Raw genomic sequence first — 19670 nt, 5'->3', positions numbered from 1 at the left:
TATAAATCTAATGTTACATATAAGATTTCTATTTTTAATAAATGCTGTTCTTTTGAATTTTCTGTTCATCTGTGAATCCTGAAAAATAAAACGCATCACAGTTTCCACACAAATATTGTGCAGCACAACTGTGTTTAACACTGATGATAATCAGAAATGTTTCTTGAGCAGCAAATCATCATATTTTCATGATTTCTGAAGATCATGTGACACTGGAGACTGGAGGAATGATGATGGAAATACAGCGGAGCATCACAGAAATAAATTACACTTTAACACAGATTCACACAGAAAACAGCTGTTTTGAAATTGTATTAATATTTCACAATTTTACTGTGTTTTTTGATCAAATAAATGCAGCCTTGATGAACAGGAGAGACTTCTTAAATATAAAAATCTTAGCAACCTGTAAATTTTGAACAGTTCTACATACATGCATTTAATCGGGTTTATGCATATATTATTATTATTAATAATAAATATTTTTAATTGAATATATATATATATATTAACATTTTTAATGGTATTTGACCTCAAAACCAGACAAAAATACTGCTGTTTTTTGCTGTGTGCCGTGAAGGCTTTGGCTTTCTGTGTCTCGAGCCTTTGTTCCTCGTCCGTCTCAGTGATTAGCATGAATTTACGCTAATTACCCCGAGCAGCAGAGTTGAGGCTTGAATGCTTCTGTGCAAATGAACCGGTGCTAAGTTACACACATACACACACACTCACTCATAAAGTCCTTTATGGTTATGAGTCCAGACAAAAGCTTCTTGAGATGCAAATGTATGTAGGAGTGAGCTGCAACCTTTGGTCTGAGGAACAGCACATGTGAATGTGGGATATTTGTGTGTGTGTGTGTGTGTGTGTGTTTACATGTTCACAGATCTTTAAAAGCCCAGGGTGAGATCTGTCCCCCTGTGCCACGGCTAATGTTTATAAATTGTGCAATAATTCATAATGTATTAATAACTGGGTCTGCAGCTGTAAACCTGCAGGACAGGTGACCTCAACACCTCTCATCATTAAACTCACATCTCATCTCCAAATCATTAACCCAAAACTTTCTGTCCCCTCACTCTCCCTCTCCTCAAATCAGTGCGTTTTGATCAACATGTAATAAACACACAGATGCACAAGAAAGTGTGATTAAAGTCTGATGTTTTCTTTCATATCTGTCAGAGTTTAAGCAGTCTAAATTATTGAAAATGTTTTGCCTAAAAATAATGTTAAAATTGAAATATGCAGCATAGATAAATTGCTCATAATAAGATCAATATGCATTTAACCAGACTGATCCAAGATAGAGAAGCAGACTTTATGGCTCAGCTCTCTCTCTCTCTCTATATACGTCTACTTTATCAATATACATACAGTACACTCATGTAAAGTGATTTATACTAAATAGCAAATCTCAGCTGCTTGATTCTTTACATTAACACAAATTGTAAGTCAGTCTATATTATTGTCCAGGTCTAAATGCAACTAATGCATGAGGATTTTAAAATATTATAAACATTAATATCATGATTTTCTATAAAGCTTTGAAACAATGTGTATTAAGGAATTTTGTTTCTGCCACGGGATGAAAATAAAGGTCATTGTGAGTTTATAGCTCACAATTTTTACTTGTTTTCTTTGCAAGATATGCAGTAAACTCAGAATGGTAAGATTTAATAATAATCTGAATAAGTAGAAAAGACCAAATTTGTGAGAATTAAGATTTTTTTTAAGTGCATTGCATGATGAGTTTATATCTTGCAAATTATAATAAAAGAAATTCTGAAATAAGATTTTTTTTTCTATAGTGTACTGTGAAAAGTGCTATACAAATACATTTGATTTGACTTTAAAGTCAACACGCAATGCCATTTTTATGAACTTAGTTTTAGTTATTATATTGATGCATCATCAACAATAAGGCCAGGAATGTGCGTTAAAAGTAAACTGGGTGCCATGTTGACTTTAAAGCTAAAAAATAACTCTCAAAGGAAGCAAGTTATGGCTGAAACATGCATTGATTTTATCAAGACTTTATCATGAAGACAGGAGTTTCACTGGACTTTTGAAATACAGTATGTTCAAGAAACGATGCAAAAACCAAACAGTGTGAGATCTGATTCACAAACAAATGACTCTTATAAATCAGTTCTGACTGTATAAGTGAATCAAATACATTTAACATGACCAGTGAAGCCTGATTCACTAAACAAATGATTCTTATGAATCATTTTTTTTATGTCGTTCAAAAAGATTAAATCTATACTGATTCTCTTATTTCAAAATGATGTTTCAAAGTAATGTACAGAAGCTGCTGCAATGATTATATTGCACTCCAGCAACATATAGTTGTGCTTTTCTTATGCATCATTAAAGAAAATATGCCAATAATTACAGGATATATATGAATAGTCTTAAAGTTAAAATGGAAATGGAAAATGGATAATAACAACTCAATTATAGTTGTGATTTTGGGTCAAGAAACCTTGACTTATAGTCCTCAGGAAGACATTAAAATGCAAAAAACATGCAGAAGATAATTGCTTTTTAAGATAAACAAATGCACAACTGCCTTATTACAGAGAAACTCTTAAAATAAGATTACGATATCAAATGGGGTATTAACCCCTTAAATGCACACAAGTCTTACCTGTATGTTGTCAAAAGACGCTTTATTTGTCACATCGTACAGTAGCAAAAGAGCTGAAAAAGAGACAAGACATTAATCACATATACGAAAGACGGAAAAAAAACTCTATATCTCAGACGACATCATTTTAGTTGTTTCTAAACACAAAAAGTCCCTTTGCACTCTGTAAAATCTTTTATTACTACAAGAGAAAGGAGTATAAAGTTAATGGATGAGTCCTCTGGCTTTACAAGCATGCAATCTGAAGCACTCCAGCCGGCGATGCCTTCCCCCTGCGATGTATTTATGGATTCACTTCTTTATTTGGGGTTTAGGGGTGATGAAAGTCCATGAAGGGCAAACATTAAAGGATAATTAGCATCTCTGGTACGAGGGAAGCGACACAGACGAAGGAACAAACAACATCTGGATGTGCATTCTGTCTCACACACACACACACACACCGAAATTCAGAAAGGAGAAGAGCTCTGAATGCCGATGGTTTTATCAGCTCTTAACAGCTAGGGTTTGCATACAAAATGCTTTTAATTAAATTTAGTTTTTTGCAAGACAATGCAACTCTGAAGTCTTCGAAACCAAACGTTTTCTTCATGGTGCGTCGTCTAAAGTCCATCTGAGGGTCCTATATAATCACATCAGCCTGTGCGTCTGAAGCCAACGTGACAGTGATTCAGCTGTGCAGACAGAAATAACTGACAGCTTGTTCGTGAGCATCTCAGGTGTTTTCTCCATTTACAATGTCTTATTTTAAGCTTCAGATTATTAAGTTGTTCTAACTCAATGACATAATTTCATTAGAAGTGGTCATAACTCCAAAAGACTGATGCAAACTGTTGCGTTATTTTAGTTGTTGTTGAGCCAAAACATTAGAGTGTGGCATGTAGAGATTTCTGCCAATCGAACTCCAGAAACGTCCTTCACTCATCTTGCAGTGGAAGAAACAGAGACATCATCCCCCTGCAGCTTCATCAAACGCCTGCGTTTTAATTCAGCAATGTAGATTATTCATAGTATTCAGCTGTGCATATGGAGAACTTTGGCATATTTTACATACACCTGCAAAGCAGATTTAATTGCATGAACTGCATCAATGAAAGTAAACAAGATCAGAGAGAGAACAGCCGTAAACATTTACTCTTACCCCATTCATGTTTCAAAATCTCTGGTCCATGTGTAATGTATATTGTGCATTTTAATGTATTGTCAACTAAATGCACTTTTGGCCCCGTTGACTATTTAGAAAATAAATTATTTTAAAATGGACTCACTAATTTATTTAATTAGCCTGCAATCTAAGAACAGTCCGTAATAATAAGGCCCAGTGTACTGTAGTAATATTAAGGTAATATTTGATGCATTGATTTTAACCATATTGTGAATTATGCATTGAAGTTAGACGTGTTTTAGGTTTAAAATTAATGCTGTGAACATAATAGAAAACTACTGGATGTTTTCTGGTCATACTGGTCATTATACATATTTGGCTGAGATACAACTATTTGAAAAATAAAAAAAATAAAAATTATAATAATTTTCTGACATTTTCTTTTAAAAGCATGAACATTTGTAAACACACACACATAATTTAGTAATGCGTTCATAATTTGACAAATTTATGGCTTGATTTGAAATGACCCAAAATCTTTGTTTTATTCACACATCACATGCTTCATATTTAACCCCAAACTCTTCTCTGAAGTCATCTTAGTAAAAAACTAACAAACTATTGCTAAAATGTTTCTTAATAGAGCCAAAACAGTGTAAATGATTTTTGAGACACTTGTAATTTGTTAATACGTCGTCACTAAGTAGGTAGGGGGAAATATCAGCCGATTCATGTCTTCATATAAGATGTGCTGTCTGTTATTTCCCATATTTAAGTATAGCATATGCAAAAGATGAAACAAAAGACATAAAATGCTGCTTCGGATGCATATTGGCCTGAATAAACAACCAAACTGGAGGAACAAAGTCTCTTCACAAAGTGTCTTTTCAGAGCCCAGTTAGACTGACACTTCAATAATGACTGCAATTAACAATTATCATGTCAAAACCATTACTGAAGCCCATTATTATCTTGCTCTCAAAACCCTGCCCAAAAATACTATCATTTATTATTGACCCAGAAAGTAGATCAGGGAGAAATGGAGGTAGAAAGAGAGAGAGAGAGAGAGTAAACTAAAACTACTCACAAACAACTGCACCTTTAGCTCTGAAAGACATTTCATCATTCATATTACCTTTGCGTTTGGCTGTAAGGTGGTTGATAATCAAATTAGGCAAATAAAGTAGAGCATTCACTCGATACAGACAACTCACACATTCAATGAATAAAGCTGGTACATCTCCTCCTTGAACTGCAACCTTATCGTGGTGGAGGGGTTTGAGTACCCGGATGATGGTTATATGCCTCTGGTAGGGTCTCCCAAGGCAAACAGGTCCTAGGTGATGGGTCAGACTAAGAGCGATTTAGAAGCCCTTTATGAATTCTTTAAAAACGTGGACTGTGACATTGGGCTCGAATGCGAGCGCCTGGTGGCCAAGCCTCCCCTCATGGGGCCCGGCCGGGCTTAGCCTGAAAGAAAAATAGTGGGGCCGACCTCCCGTGGACTCACCATCTGAGGGAGGAATCGTAAGGGGCTGGTTCATTGTGGAACAGGCAGCGGTTGAAGGCAGGGGGCCCCGACGACCAATCTCTGGACACGGAAACTGGTCTTAGGGACTGGGAATGTCACCTCTGTACACCTTTGTGCTTACGGGCCGAATGGCAGTGTAGAGTACCCAGCCTTCTTGGAGTCTCTGGTAGGGGTGCTGGAAAGTGCTCCGACCGGGGACTCCGTCGTTCTACTGGGGGACGCTCACGTGGGCAGCGACAGTGACACCTGGAGGGGCATGATTGGGAAGAATGGACCCCCTGATCTGAACCCGAGTGGTGTTCTGTTATTTTGACTATGCAAGTCACAGTTTGTCCATAACGAACACCATGTTCAAACATAAGGGTGTCCATCAGTACATGTGGCACCAGGACACCCTAGGCTGGAGGTCGATGATCGACTTTGTGGTCATTTCGTCAGACCTCTGGCCATATGTCTCGGACCAATTTACTGGTCGATCTACGTTCCTACTCTCACCTATGGTCATGAGCTGTGGGTCATGACCGAAAGGACTAGATCCCGGATACAGGCAGCCAAAATTAGCTTTCTCCATTGGGTGGCTGGGTGCTCTCTTAGAGATAGGATGCTCCCACACCGAGAGGAGCCAGCTGAGGTGGCTTGGGAATCTGTTCCGGATACCTCCTGAGCGCCTTCCTGGGAATGTCTTCCGGGCACATCCCACCGGGAGGAGGCCCCAGGGAAGACCAAGGACACACTGGATGGACTATGTCTCTCGGCTGGCCTGGGAACACCTCGGCCCCCCCTAGAAGAGCTGGAGGAAGTGTCTAGAGAGAGGGAGGTCTGGGCATCTCTGCTTAGACTGCTGCCCCCGCGACCCGGCCCCGGATAAGCGGAAGAAGATGGATGGATGGATGGATGGATGGATGGATGGATGGAAGGATTCACTCGATACAGACAACTCACATATTCAATGAATAAAGCTCAAACATCATTGATTTCATCTGAATGACTGTCAAAGTTCATCTAAAGAGTGCCTGTGTCCTTTTCCCTTCACACTGTGTTTGTTTTATCTGATGAACAGTAAATGATGAATATACTACAGGTCTGCTGATTAAAGAGAAGTGAGGGATCGTCATTTCTCACTAGCATTGTATGACAGACAAATGTCAGACTGTTCACATTTCCTTCCAGACCTGGAAAAATGTTCAGGTCACATTTCACCCTAAAATCTAAATAATTTTTCAAATAAATACATAAATAAACAGTTACTTATTTTAGGAAAATATTAAGTTAATATTTCTAATAAATTTTTTACGCATTTTCAAAGTAATTAGAAAAAAGAATCTGACAAATATTGTATATCATGTTTTATATAATATTTATTTTATATGGTTGCCAAAATGCCACCAAAATGAATAGAAATACCCCAAATTCAAGATAGGAGTTCCTGTTTTTGCAAATATGATATTGAATTTATACAACAGAAATACATTTTAAGTGACTTACATTTTAGACACATTACTGTCAGTATTGTCTGCTTTTACTCTATTTCACCAACAGTAATTGTAAACATAGCAAAAACACAGCTATGCTTCTCTGAACAACATACAGAGGTGTTTCATTACTGAAAGGAGTCAGCATTTTTTAACAAATCAGGTGAGTCAAGGATTCAATGATCCATTCATAGTCATTTTTTTAAAACTGGAAATAACATACAATTAAATAGAACCTTGAAAATAAACTTCAAAAAATGTATAGGTGTTATCATTATATAGATATACATCATATAGATGTAAAAAAAAATAATCATTAAATCAAAATTGCTAATTTTTAATCAAATTAAAATGCAAAATATAAAAATTAGAACTTAAAATATGAATAAATAAAAACTACTGAAGTAGCACAAAACTATTACAAATCAATTACTTAACTTTAGTTACATATTTAAAGTGCATCATTACATTTGTATTAATTTAGTATTCAAAATGTTACATTTAAAACATTAATCTTATAATATTATTTATGCAATTGTAATTTCCTTTCACTGAATGAGCTGAATGAAGCATATTCATATGATGTGCTACTTTCAAAGAATACAATAATACATTATCAAAAAACCTTTATAACACAACATTTGCATTTTCCGAAGAATATGGAAACACTAAACAACTTTTTTGATGCTAAAAGCATATGAAAGAGTGCCTGAATGAGAAATTAATCATCTGGTCAACATTCAAACGCATGCATCTCCAGTTCAGATCCGATACAATACAGCAGTATTTCGTGGTGCAGTGCCATGTCTCTCGGTGAGCTGATGGCACACAGGCATGGAGAGAGGCAGTCTGTGGGCGTCAGGAGTACAGTAGATCTGCTCAGCCTCACACAAACCCTAATAAAGCTCCACACATGCAGGACAGTATGAGCTCCACCAGACTAATGTCTAAGGTGAATCTCTGGGTTGTGATTAGAGGATCTGCATGCACACTTTTGCATGTGGCAAGTTCAGGAGGGGAAAACATTCGGCCGCAAAAAGCATGAATTATCGCATCACTATGCATACATTTAAATGCCAATCACTTGAGTGTTCTTCTGAAAAGCACTGAAGGTGCAGTGAAAGGTTGTTGAGTGTGTGTACGTGCATCAAAACCTCATTTAAAAGGGTCATAATAGCTGCTCTTAATGATCCAATCAATCATGTTTGAGTATAAGAGCGTGGGCGGGTCTCACATGCTCTCAGAAATAATTTTTGATTTAGTTCTGCTTTAAAACTGAAAAGTTAACAATGCACTAAACCCTAGATCTACTGTGGAAACTCAAAACAGCGACTCTGCCTACACGAACATGCATTTTGTTATAATGACCTGTCATTTGGTTTAGCTTTACATGGTCAGTACTTCAAACTAATTGCATTTCACTGCAGCTCTTTCTGTTCCAGGTAGGCTGAAATGAAGCACAAAAGCCAGCTTACACAATGAAATCCAGTGGTGCATCTCTCCTAAGATATATGTTTGGGACAATATATTAGATATGCTCCAGAGTCCAGAGGTATTCATGGCCAACTAAGATAATGTGTTATTGTAGTATCATTGAGATCCTATTATATTTTAAATAATTTTTTTTTAGTTTTTTTTTTTTAATTAATGTTTTAAGTGTGTGTGTGTGTAAACATGTCTATATAGTTTTTTCTTTAGTTCATCTCAAACTAAATGACAATGATAAATTTTGCCTTGGCAACAAGCTTCATAGAGATAATTTTCATTATTTGATGAAAAAAATGAATGTTAACTGAAATGAAATAAAATATAAACAACTTATTTTATTTCAGCTATTTCTAATTTTATTTCAACATTAAAAATTTTCATTAGTTTAAACTTGATATACTAAAATAATTATATATATATATATATATATATATAATACGCTAGTATTATATACAGTAGTATGTTATATACAGAAATTATAACATTGTTTTGAACTAATCAGTTCTGTCTAAATAAGGATTCAATTTTCAGAAGTGTCTCATTTATTATTTTTTAAATAATTAAATATTTCAGTATTCAAAATATTATATTAAAAACATCTTATTAACCAAAATGTTTTATATATTTTATTTCAGATAACATTTGTTCCCCTTCAGGAACTACCCCTGCATGAACTCGCAGTGGGAACGCCCCCAGCGTAGTGCGTCTGAAGAATGAATGAATGGCAATGGCGAGAGTGAGCGTCACGGAGAGTCACGTCACCGACCAGGAAATTATAAAGCACCCCAGAATCACAAGCACATCAGCTTCCGTACTTCAGCAGCGCTGTGTGTGTATTTGAAAACTGTCTTCTTGTGTTTGTCTGTCACTAGTTGTAAAGGCACTAGACAGGAATAAAATAAATTAAATAAAAACACAGAAAAATGAGCAGAGAGAGTGTGACGAGCGAGCCGCATTATAGAAAGTGTGTTCCCCCCTGTACTAGATTTCTCACGGGTGGGGAATCACACCAACTATGTGTGGCTTGTTTAGGAGTGCAGCATGCCCAGGCAGCTCTCGAGGGGGCTGACTGTGAGCATTGCGAGCGTCTGCCCCTAAGGACGCTGCGCTCCCGTCGATCGCTCTTTGAGGAGAGCAGTTCGATGCGCGTTCACCGCGGCTCGGGTCCCGCTTCTGTCGTGGCAGAGCGGTGGCGTTTGTTGTGGGGTTCACAAATGGATCTCACTGAGGGGTTTGAGACGGGCTCCGTCCTATCTCAGCCTTCACCGATGAGATCCAGTGTCTCTATCGCGGCTGTGGAAGCGCGGTTCACCGCTACTTCTCCCCGTGTTGAGACACAACATGATGTTTCCGAGCTTCAGCTATCCAGCTCTTAGGAGCTGGATGTTGAAAGCCTGGGAACAGAGGAGGCTGGAGACTCGTCACTCCGGTCTCCCCCTGATGAGGAGCTTATTGATGTTTTGTCCCGTGCTGTAGAAAAGCTCAGCATTGAGTGGCCATCTGATCTTTTATTAAAAGCAAACAGGAGTCTTTTATTAAAAGCAAACTTGATGACAGATTTCTGCCCAAACGCACTCAGCCTTCTCGCCGGAGCTTACCGTTCTTTCTGGATCTTCACACTGAGGTGTCAAAGACCTGGGCTAGACCGATGTCAGTGCGCATTTACACCTACACTTCAAACATTTATTCTAATATTATGGGTGCTAAAAATTACAATCTGTCACTGAGAGGTTTCAGGAAGGAAAGAAACAGTCTGCCGCTTTTCATAAACTTATCCCGCTCAAAGTTAAGATTTCTGGGGCTGCTGGGCGAGGGCAGCCCCAGCCGTCGAGTAGCTCCTCAAAGAGAGTGCAACAGAAGCAGAGCGTCGCGTCTCGTGCCCCCCCCCCCCCCCCCCACAGAGAGACTGGAGGGACGAGGCGGGACTCTCTCAGGCGCAGTCTTCGAGGGGCAGGGCTGATCTGAGGACAGCCATTGCCGCCAAGCAGGCCGCGTTGAAGAGGACCTGACGCCAAAAGTGTCAGGGCTCTGAGGGTGGTCCCCAATGAGAGAGACTTGAGTTCACCTTACTTGGCGGTGCCCTGTCTCTCCCGGTGCCCTCAGGGGTCCGTTCTATTAACCCTGCCAATACAGGGCATAGAAGGGACCGGCGAGTGTTTTCCCGAGGGACGCTCGCCCCCTCCGAGGAGGGCCTTGGAGTGTTCAGACCAGTCGTTCCCTGCCGGTGTGCCGTTACAGGGCACTGTGTCTGTCACTCACAATATTCAACCAGATACCAACCTCGAGAGGCTGGTTCCCTTAGTAGATTTTCTGGAGGAGTGGAAAAATCTTCCCAATGTGTCTCAGTGGGTCCTGCACACAGTCGAGAGAGGTTATGCCATTCAATTCAGGTCGCCTCCTTCTCAGTTCAGAGGGGTTCTAACCACAGTGGTGGGCCCCGAGCAGGCGCTGGTCATGGAACAGGAGGTAGAAACTCTGCTGCTAAAGGGAGCTATAGAACGGGTTCCTCTCCCCAGCAGGGAGTCATGATATTACAGCCATTACTTTATCGTTCCAAAGAAAGACGGGGGATTGCATCCCATTTTAGATCTGCGTCTCTTGAACCGCTCTGTAGGGAAGCTCAAATTCAAGATGCTAACACTCAAAAAAATCGTGTCACAAATCAGGTCCGAGGACTGGTTTGTCAGGGTAGATCTAAAAGACCCTTACTTCCACATATTGATCCTCCCTCAACACAGGAAGTTCCTAAGGTTCGCTTTAGGGGGCGAAGCGTACCAGTATCGGGTTCTTCCGTTCGGTCTAGCACTGTCACCCCGAACATTCACAAAATGTATGGATGCTGCTATAGCTCCTCTGAGACATTCTGAATTATATCGACGATTGGTTAATTCTAGCTCAATCGGAACATCAGGCAGTTCGGCATCGAGATGTCGTTCTCGCTCACATCAAGAGTTTGGGGTTGAGGCTCAATGCCAAGAAGAGTGTACATTCTCCACAACAGAGAACCACTTTTCTAGGTGTAGTATGGGATTCGACGACGATGCAGGCATGACTGTCACCTGCTCGTATTGCTTCGATTCTCACCTCTGTACATCAGGTCAAGCTAGGCCAGTCACTCACTGTGAAACAGTTTCAGAAACTATTAGGTCTCATGGCAGCAGCGTCCAACATGACACCTTTTGGCCTCTTGCACATGAGACCGCTACAGTGGTGGCTCAGATCTAAGGGATTCTCCCCGAGGGGAAATCCGTTTCGCACGATCTTGAGTTCGGGACGGTGTCATCGCGCCCTGATCATGTGGAAAGATCCTTGGTTTCTTTCTCAAGGTCCCATTCTGGGAGTTCCTTTTCGTTGCGTTTTGCTAACGACAGATGCCTCTCTCACGGGCTGGGGGGCGATCATGAGTGCGTTTCGTTGCGTTACGCTAACGACGGATGCCTCTCTCACGGGGCTGGGGGGGCGATCATGAGTGGTCGCCCAGCACAGGGTCTGTGACAGGACCATCATCTCTCATGGCATATAAATTGACTATAAATATTGGCAGTGTTTCAGGCTCTGAAACACTTCCTCCCAGACCTGAGGGGCCACCATGTTCTTGCCCGGACAGACAACACATCGGTGGTCTCTTATATAAACTATCAGGGGGGTCTGCGTTCTCGCCCTCTTTACAAACTAGCACGTCAGATCCTTCCTTGGTCCCAGGGGAAAATTATTTCGCTGAGAGCTATTTATCTCCCGGGGTATCTGAATCCGGGGGCAGACATCCTGTCGAGACAGGGGCCAAGGCCCGGGGAATGGAGACTTCACCCCGAGGTGGTGGAGCTTCTGTGGGAACACTTTGGTCGTGCTGAGGTAGACCTATTTGCCTCCCGAGAGACATCACACTGTCCACTGTGGTTCTCTCTCAGCCATCCAGCTCCCCTGGGGTTGGATGCCATGGGGCAGGCATGGCCGAGGTCACGCCTGTATGCTTTTCCCCTGATTGCTCTGCTCCCGGGAGTTCTGGAGAGGGTTCGCCAAGACGGGCTCAGTCTTTTGTTAATAGCCCCATTCTGGCCAGCCCGAGTATGGTTTGCGGACCTAGTGTCTCTCCTCAACGGCCCTCCCCTGGAGATACCGGTCAGGAGAGACCTACTCTCTCAGGCGAGTGGGTCGATCCTTCACCCCCGCCCAGAACTATGGAGGCTGTGGGCTTGGCCTCTGAGGGGGCCCAGCTCATAGAATCTGGTCTCTCGACTGAGGTTGTTGAGACCATCCTCCATTCCAGAGCTCCCGCCATGAGGAAGCTTTATGCCGCGAGGTGGAAACTCTTCACTTTCAGGTGTGGAGAGCACCAGTAGGACCCAGTTAACTGCCCGGTTGGTACAGTGCTGGAGTTCCTGCAGGACCGTCTCTCCACGGGGTTTTCCCACTCTACATTGAAGGTGTACGTGGCGGCCTTAGCTGCTTACCACGCCCCTTCGAGTGGAGGTTCTCTCGGGAGACACCCACTTATATCTTGCTTCCTCCATAGCACCTTGAGGCTGAGGCCAGTAGTACGTAGGAGGGTGCCATCCTGGGACCTGGCCATCGTTCTAGAGGGCCTCTCCCTAGCTCCTTTCGAGCCCATTGAAGAAGTATCAGAAAGGTTTCTTACTCTTAAGACTATTTTTCTTCTTGCTATCTCATCTCTAAAAAGAATTGGAGATATTCGAGCACTTTCTGTGGCTCCCTCGTGCCTGGAATTTGCTCCTGGCATGGCGAAGGCTTTTCTTCATCCTAGGCCAGGATATGTTCCTAAGGTTCCTACTACGGTAGTTAGACCTATCGTACTGCAGGCTTTCTTTCCTCCTCCTTTTTTGACGTCTGACCTGGAGAAACTCAATTTGCTTTGCCCAGTGAGGGCTTTAGATGCTTATGTCCATAGAGCTGCCCTGTGGAGAAAATCAGAACAGCTGTTTATCTTTTCCGGTCACCCAACAAGGGGAGTCCTGCATCTAAGCAAAGGATGAGCAAGTGGGTGGCTGAGGCCATCTCACTTGCGTGTGAATCAGCAGGCCAGCCGTAACCTTTGACTGTACGGGCCACTTCCACTAGGAGTATGGCCGCTTCTAAAGCTCTTATTGCTGGGGCTGATCTTCAAGATGTTTGTGATGCAGCAGGATGGTCCTCACCACACACATTAGTCAGATTTTATTGTCTTGATCTTAGCTTTACTCCTGGGGCGCAGGTTCTCTCATCAGCTTGTGTTTCCTAACCAGACTACAGGGACTGGCTCGTATGGGGACTTGGTTATTGGCGTTCCCACTGCGAGTTCACGCAGCGGTAGTTCCTGAAGGGGAACGTCCTGGGTTACATATGTAACCCTAGTTCCCCGAAGGGAACGGACGCTGCGTGTCCTGCCATACTCTCAGCATCCCCTTGGATCGCTTGCTTCAGTACAGTCGAAGCTGATGCGCTCACTCTCGCCATTGACTGATTTCATTCATGCTTCAGACACACTACGCTGGGGGCGTTCCCACTGCGAGTTCACGCAGCGTCCGTTCCCTTCGGGGAACTAGGGTTACATACGTAACCCAGGACATTTTGTTTTATGGTTTTATTTCTAGTTTTAGTTTACTATAATAACCATGTGCCAAACATGTCATCTTAGTTTGAAGTGTTTCTAGTGTTATGCAGAATTTGCACAAGTTTTAAATTATGAGAATAAAGTTGTAAGAAAAGTAACATCCTAAAACACAACATGGTTTAATGTTCTGAAACAATGACTAATAAAGCCGAAACAAGCAAAAACAAAGCTTAAACATTAATTTTCTCTGCTGTAGAAAACTATTATAATGAAAAAAATTCTATCCATCTACATGCAAGTTACTGAACCAAGAATATAAATGCAATACTCTTAATATTTCTCCAAAATAGTTTTCTATGAGTGAGAAAAACTTTAAAATAAAGCATCGTTTTTTTCCTTTGGACTACGCTGTTATTGTTTATGACATGGGAAATGTGAGATATTTGGTAGTCATGTATGAGTGAATCTCAACTGGTGGGTTGCGAGGTCTGTTCTGACAGCAGAAAAACAATGCTGAATGCAATTGATGAAATGCTGCTAACCATATAATCATGTGCAATTAGGATGGCAAAATAAATAGGTATTAGAAAGCGCTTCCCATTTCTTTTGTTGTTAACACTGAATGGTACAATCAGTATTTCATCTGCAATCTTTCTAAAAGCAGCCAAATAAGACTGATGCATGACATGCCCTCACCCTCACAAACAAATCTACATAAAAGAAAATATGACGCACACTACATCTAAAAGCATTCATGGGTAAATCATACTTCTGCTGCTATTTATGCATTTACAAAAAAAATAATAATAATAATTTAATGCATAAATTTTTACTTACAACATAATTTTTTATGGTGTCACAATTTTGTTATTGTTTATACTTTCTTATTCATATTTTATTCTTAACATGTCAAAACAAACACAACTACACAAAATAAAAAATTACTCAAACTACATCTGAAATGGGTTAATGTGTAAATCACAGTTCTGCTTTTGTTTATGCATTTATAAAAAATGTCTATATTCTTATTCATTCCTATTTAGTTATTAACATGTCAGGTTATGTTGGGCCTGTGCAGTTCGTGGTTACATTACTACATTTGTAGTGGCATTTTAATTTCACTTGTGCAATAATCTGTAGCACTGGGTCACCATTTAACGTCCAAATCACATTTAAACAAATCTGATATATACTACAATATGCATTTAAGTCTAGAAGAGAGAGAGAAACTGAAGGATAAACAGAGCAAAACAGAGTGACAAACGGCTCAGATGTGCCATTTTTAGAACTCTATTAATAAAAGCACCAAATACAGCAAAAAAATGATGTCTAATCAGTGTTCGAATTGTGTCAAAGCTCTTGGGGGTCCCCCCCACCCCACCCAAAAAAACCACAACAAACAAAAGCTAATATATATATATATTGTATTTATTTATTTCATATAATAATAAAAATTAATTTAATTTACTTGTGAATTTCATTTACTTTGTGTGTTTCAGAACATATTTTTGCAGCTGAGCATTTACTATATGTAAAATTTAATAAAAATCTATATACTTATAACAGTGCACATGTATGCATTTTATTTAATTAAAAAACGAATTTATCTTGAATGTAGTTGCATAACCCTTTCATATTTTCTAGCGGAAGTTGTCATAGTTGGGTAAACTTCTATAGTGGTGAATGAGAGACTACATTAAATATATGTTTTGTCACAATAGTGTTTCTACATGAGGGAAAAAAAATAGAAAGAATTTGATACGATTACGATGCTGATGACCATTAATCAATTTATATCTCTTGATTCACTATCAATTCACATAAATAGGCCTACTGTACTTACTTTTCTTGGGTTAAATTCAGTATTTTCTTGCATTAATTAATATGCCTCTTTGCATTGAATTTAAAACCATTTTCTCCATTTAATTTTAAATACTACACTAATTGTATTAGGCTATACATAATAACGGAAAATAGTATACAATTCATAACAAAAACGATTGATCTGCATGTTTGTCTTCGGCGTAATAATCAATGCATGTGTGTCTCACGCACAATTTGTGAGAGTTAGCAACCCTGCTTTGTCATCGTTGACACAAAAAAAGACTTCACCTAATGAACATGTTCATCAGTAATAATGTCATTAATTAAATTAACACTGTTTTTGAGCAGTTAGGCCCTATGTCCACCAAAGTGTTTTTAGGCAGCTGAAAACACCAGGAGCTCTGCTGAAAACGCCCAGCTGTGAGCGCTTGAGAACGCGTTATTTTCAGTTAAGACCACTGACCTATATACGATATCTATATTATAGATCAGTGGTTGAGACACTTTGGTTGCTACGATACGGAATAACCGCTAAACTGTTACTTGTATCTGATTTGGTAAATCATTTTTTTTTCTGACTTAAATGCTCTGGATGCTCAGAAACCAGCAATATGAATTTCTATTCCTTGTTGCGCTTGTTGACACGTCGTTGTAACAAAATAACAGTTGTGACAGTTGATTGGTGTGGAATTTGCCCTCCTGCACTCTGATTGGTAAGCTGACTAGAAAGTGACAGTAATGAGCACAGCGTTTTATCCAAAGTTGAACATTCTTCAACTCTCGCGCTCACCGCGGAAAAGACACTCAGTGCTCGGCACGCTCGTGGCATTTTAAAAAACGCGGCCTTCCCATTGAGAACAACTGAAAAAAATACGCTAACTGCAGGGAAAAACGCTTTGGTGAACACGTGGCTTTAAGGTTACTAGATTTAAATTATGTGTTTAATTCAGAATGGGTGCATGCTATCTTTTTTTTTTTCTCAGAATTACGTTAGATGGCTAATTTACAACTAATTATCCGATGGTGAGCTAGAATCTTAAGATAAAAAAACAACTATTGCCAGACCAAGATTATAATAAAAGTGACTGTCCGATTCTAATATACAAACATGTATTCAGTAGCAGTAAATTAGGTGTACCAAACAATCATAAAACAAAGAAATATTATCTTACCATCATCGTGAGGTAAAATAATGAGGAAGGATCACTCTCAGCCAATCACACAGCGATGTCGCACCCGCAGTCTGTAAATTCCTTCAGAAAACAGCGTGTGGCGCACTTGAGCGTATTTTCAGATGCACATCTAATTTGAAGGAGCTTTTTATGGGAGCTGCAGTGCAATACTTTGATGAAAAATAGATAGGGCTATGTCAAATATTGTTTCCATTTTAGTTTTAATGAAAAACCAGGGGACCCCCCAAGGTCATTTTTTTGGGCCTTATGGGGGTCCCTTGATACTTATGGGGGGACCTGGACCCCCCAGCCCCCCCTCAATTCGAACACTGTTTCTAATATCAGAGACCAATTATAGCGCTGTAATTCCTGCAACTTTAACACCACAAAAAAACACTTTCTTAATCAGTTTTTTGTCTTCTTTTCCATTAAAAATATAATGAGGACATGATTTTTCTTACACTTTTTGCAAGGAATTACATTTTTCTTGTTTTTTTCCCCTCTTTTTTTCTCTATTTATGTAACTTTTTTGATAAAGAGAATGATTCTTGCAGTCTTCATGCAATGCAATGCAACTCACCGTGAGCGTCTCGGTAGTAGGCGTGCGTCACACTCCTGAATCGCTCCTGTCCTGCCGTGTCCCAGATCTACAGAACAAGAGGAGACCTGCTTCATTCATGCATTCATCACATTCATACTATCATTTCAGCTTTCACTCTTCAACATAACAGAGACTGAAGTGAAGCAGAGGAGCAAAAGCTTTAATTAGCTGATGAGGTACTGGCGTGCAGTAGAGGACAAGAATGTGGATTTATGGTGAGGTCGAGACTTTTACAGCATCCCCGTCCTGATAAGAGAACCTGTCAGCCAGGGTCATGTTTCACACTGATGAAACTGAGCGAGCAGACATGAATGCTGATGAGCAGAGCTGCCTGACATTAACAAAGACTGGGAGATACTGCACACACACACACACACACACACACACACACACACACAAATAAGCACTAAAAAGCATCATTGATGTCTCCAAGTAATATGAAGGCATGCAATAGTTCTAGACACTTCATGCATTAATAATTTATTCTGTTATTTTTAATATGCATAAACAGTATAATATTTTTAATTTTTAAAGGAATGGATCATCCAAAAATTAACATTTGCTGAAAATGTTCTCACCCTCAGTTCACCCAAGATGCAGATGAGCTTGTTTCTTCATCAGGTTTGTAGAAATGTAGCACTGCATCAGTGTCTCATCAATGGATGTTCTGCAGTGAATGGGTGACGTCACAATGAGAGTCCAAACAGCTGATAAAAACATCACAATAATCCACAAGTAATCCACAGCACAGACAAGAGGAGATGCACTTTTTCACTGGAGGAAGTGTTATTATAGATTATAGACTCTATGTGTTTGAGTTAAAAACATCTTAATGCTGGATTTGTTTAATCTTTTGTCTTCTCCAGATGTTCACTGATGGACTGGAGTGCTGTGGATTATTGGGATGTTTTTATCAGACTCTCATTCTGACGGCTCCCATTCACTGCAGAGCAGAAGAGATGAAGAAACAAAGCAATTTTAGCTTCTTTTTGGCTGAACTATCCCTTTAATGTGCATTCCTGTAGATTTGTAGAAGTATGCACTCTTAAACATAAAGATTCTTTAGCAGACATTGATGGTTCAGTGAAGAAAATTTAAGATCCAGTGGAAACTTTCCATTGCACTAAAGGTTTTGGGAAACCTCTTTTTGAGAGTACAGTGCCAGCAACCCAGCGGTTATGCTTCCCTTTCAGTCGGTCACTCTCGACGCCACGTCGGTGACCGACGAATATGGGATATCGCTTCGATAGACCAATCTACTTCGAGTGTAAACTAAACGAGCCAATGCACATTGGCATGCAATTATTGCATCCAGCTGCCGCTGATCACTGCGTGAGTATAAGAAGGCAGCAGGTGCAATGCATTCCAGCTTTTCGCTTCGGAGCCGAGCGTTAGTATCGCTCTGCTCAACTGTGTCTGCTGTGAACTACGAGTTCAGCATGCTCTCGGAAGCTTCGTGTGTTGACGAGACGGCGCTTCAGCGGCGGTCGTTCCTGTGTCGAGTGGATTGCACACTTCAGGCTGCACTGGCCCTGTCATGTTGCAAGCGGCCAATTCCCCTGTGCGCCTCAGCACTAAAAGAGCATTTCCTAAAGAGCAAATTTCTCTAAAAGAGCTTCACGGGTCAACTTTGTAAAGACGACGGATCGTCCTTATAAGGATGCCGTTTCACCCATGCGTTTCTGGGTGCGGTCGTTACCTGGCAACAGGTGATGGTCACGATCGCTGCCTCACGTGTCTGGGCGTCGAGCATGCTGAGGTGGCTTTCGTGGATAAGTCATGATCTCACTGCAGGAATATGACCATCTCGGAGCTGCGAACCAGGCTCCCCCCCGTTCATGGGGGCGGAGTCCCATTGCCGCGGCCGCGAGCTGGGGCTCGTTCTGGTGGCCGACAGACGAGAACCACTTCCGGCAGTAGCGCGGGTGGTTTGAGGGTCACAGTGGTGGCAAACACCGCAGGGAACCAACCCTCTGGGGACCACCACTCCTCTTGAACCTCCAATCCAGTGGCGCAACCCACGGAACGCGCTGGGCCCTCTTCAAGGAGCATACCAGCGTTACCCCCGACCAGATGTCGATCATGTTCTCCAGGTTCCTTAGAGGGGGCAGGAGGTTAAATCCATCCCTGCCCCCCTGTATACCTTCTTGGGACCTGTCTCTAGTGCTTAAATCACTACAGCAGGGCCCATTCGAGCCTTTGCATTCAGTTGAGCTAAAGTTTCTTTCATTGAAAACTTCATTGGTAGGGGACCTGCATGCATTTTCGGTCGACGATTC

At 40.8% G+C, this 19670-nt stretch overlaps 1 protein-coding gene across 1 annotated transcript in view; it reads right to left on the bottom strand.

Moving 5' to 3' along the window:
• The window catches only part of LOC132120900 (ras-related protein Rab-26-like), a 73025-nt gene that overhangs the window by 21272 nt on the left and 32083 nt on the right, over positions 1-19670 (bottom strand). The window contains exons 4-5 of the mRNA XM_059530121.1: positions 17371-17437; positions 2651-2703 (exon numbers count right to left, since the gene is read on the bottom strand). Coding sequence (XP_059386104.1) covers positions 2651-2703; positions 17371-17437 — 120 coding nt within the window. The remainder of the gene's footprint in view (positions 1-2650; positions 2704-17370; positions 17438-19670) is intronic.

This window comes from Carassius carassius, chromosome 39 (genome assembly GCF_963082965.1).
Source record: "Carassius carassius chromosome 39, fCarCar2.1, whole genome shotgun sequence".
NCBI lineage: Eukaryota > Metazoa > Chordata > Actinopteri > Cypriniformes > Cyprinidae > Carassius > Carassius carassius.
The sequence above is the reverse complement of the archived record's forward strand: the minus strand, read 5'-3'. Positions and strand labels throughout refer to the sequence as shown.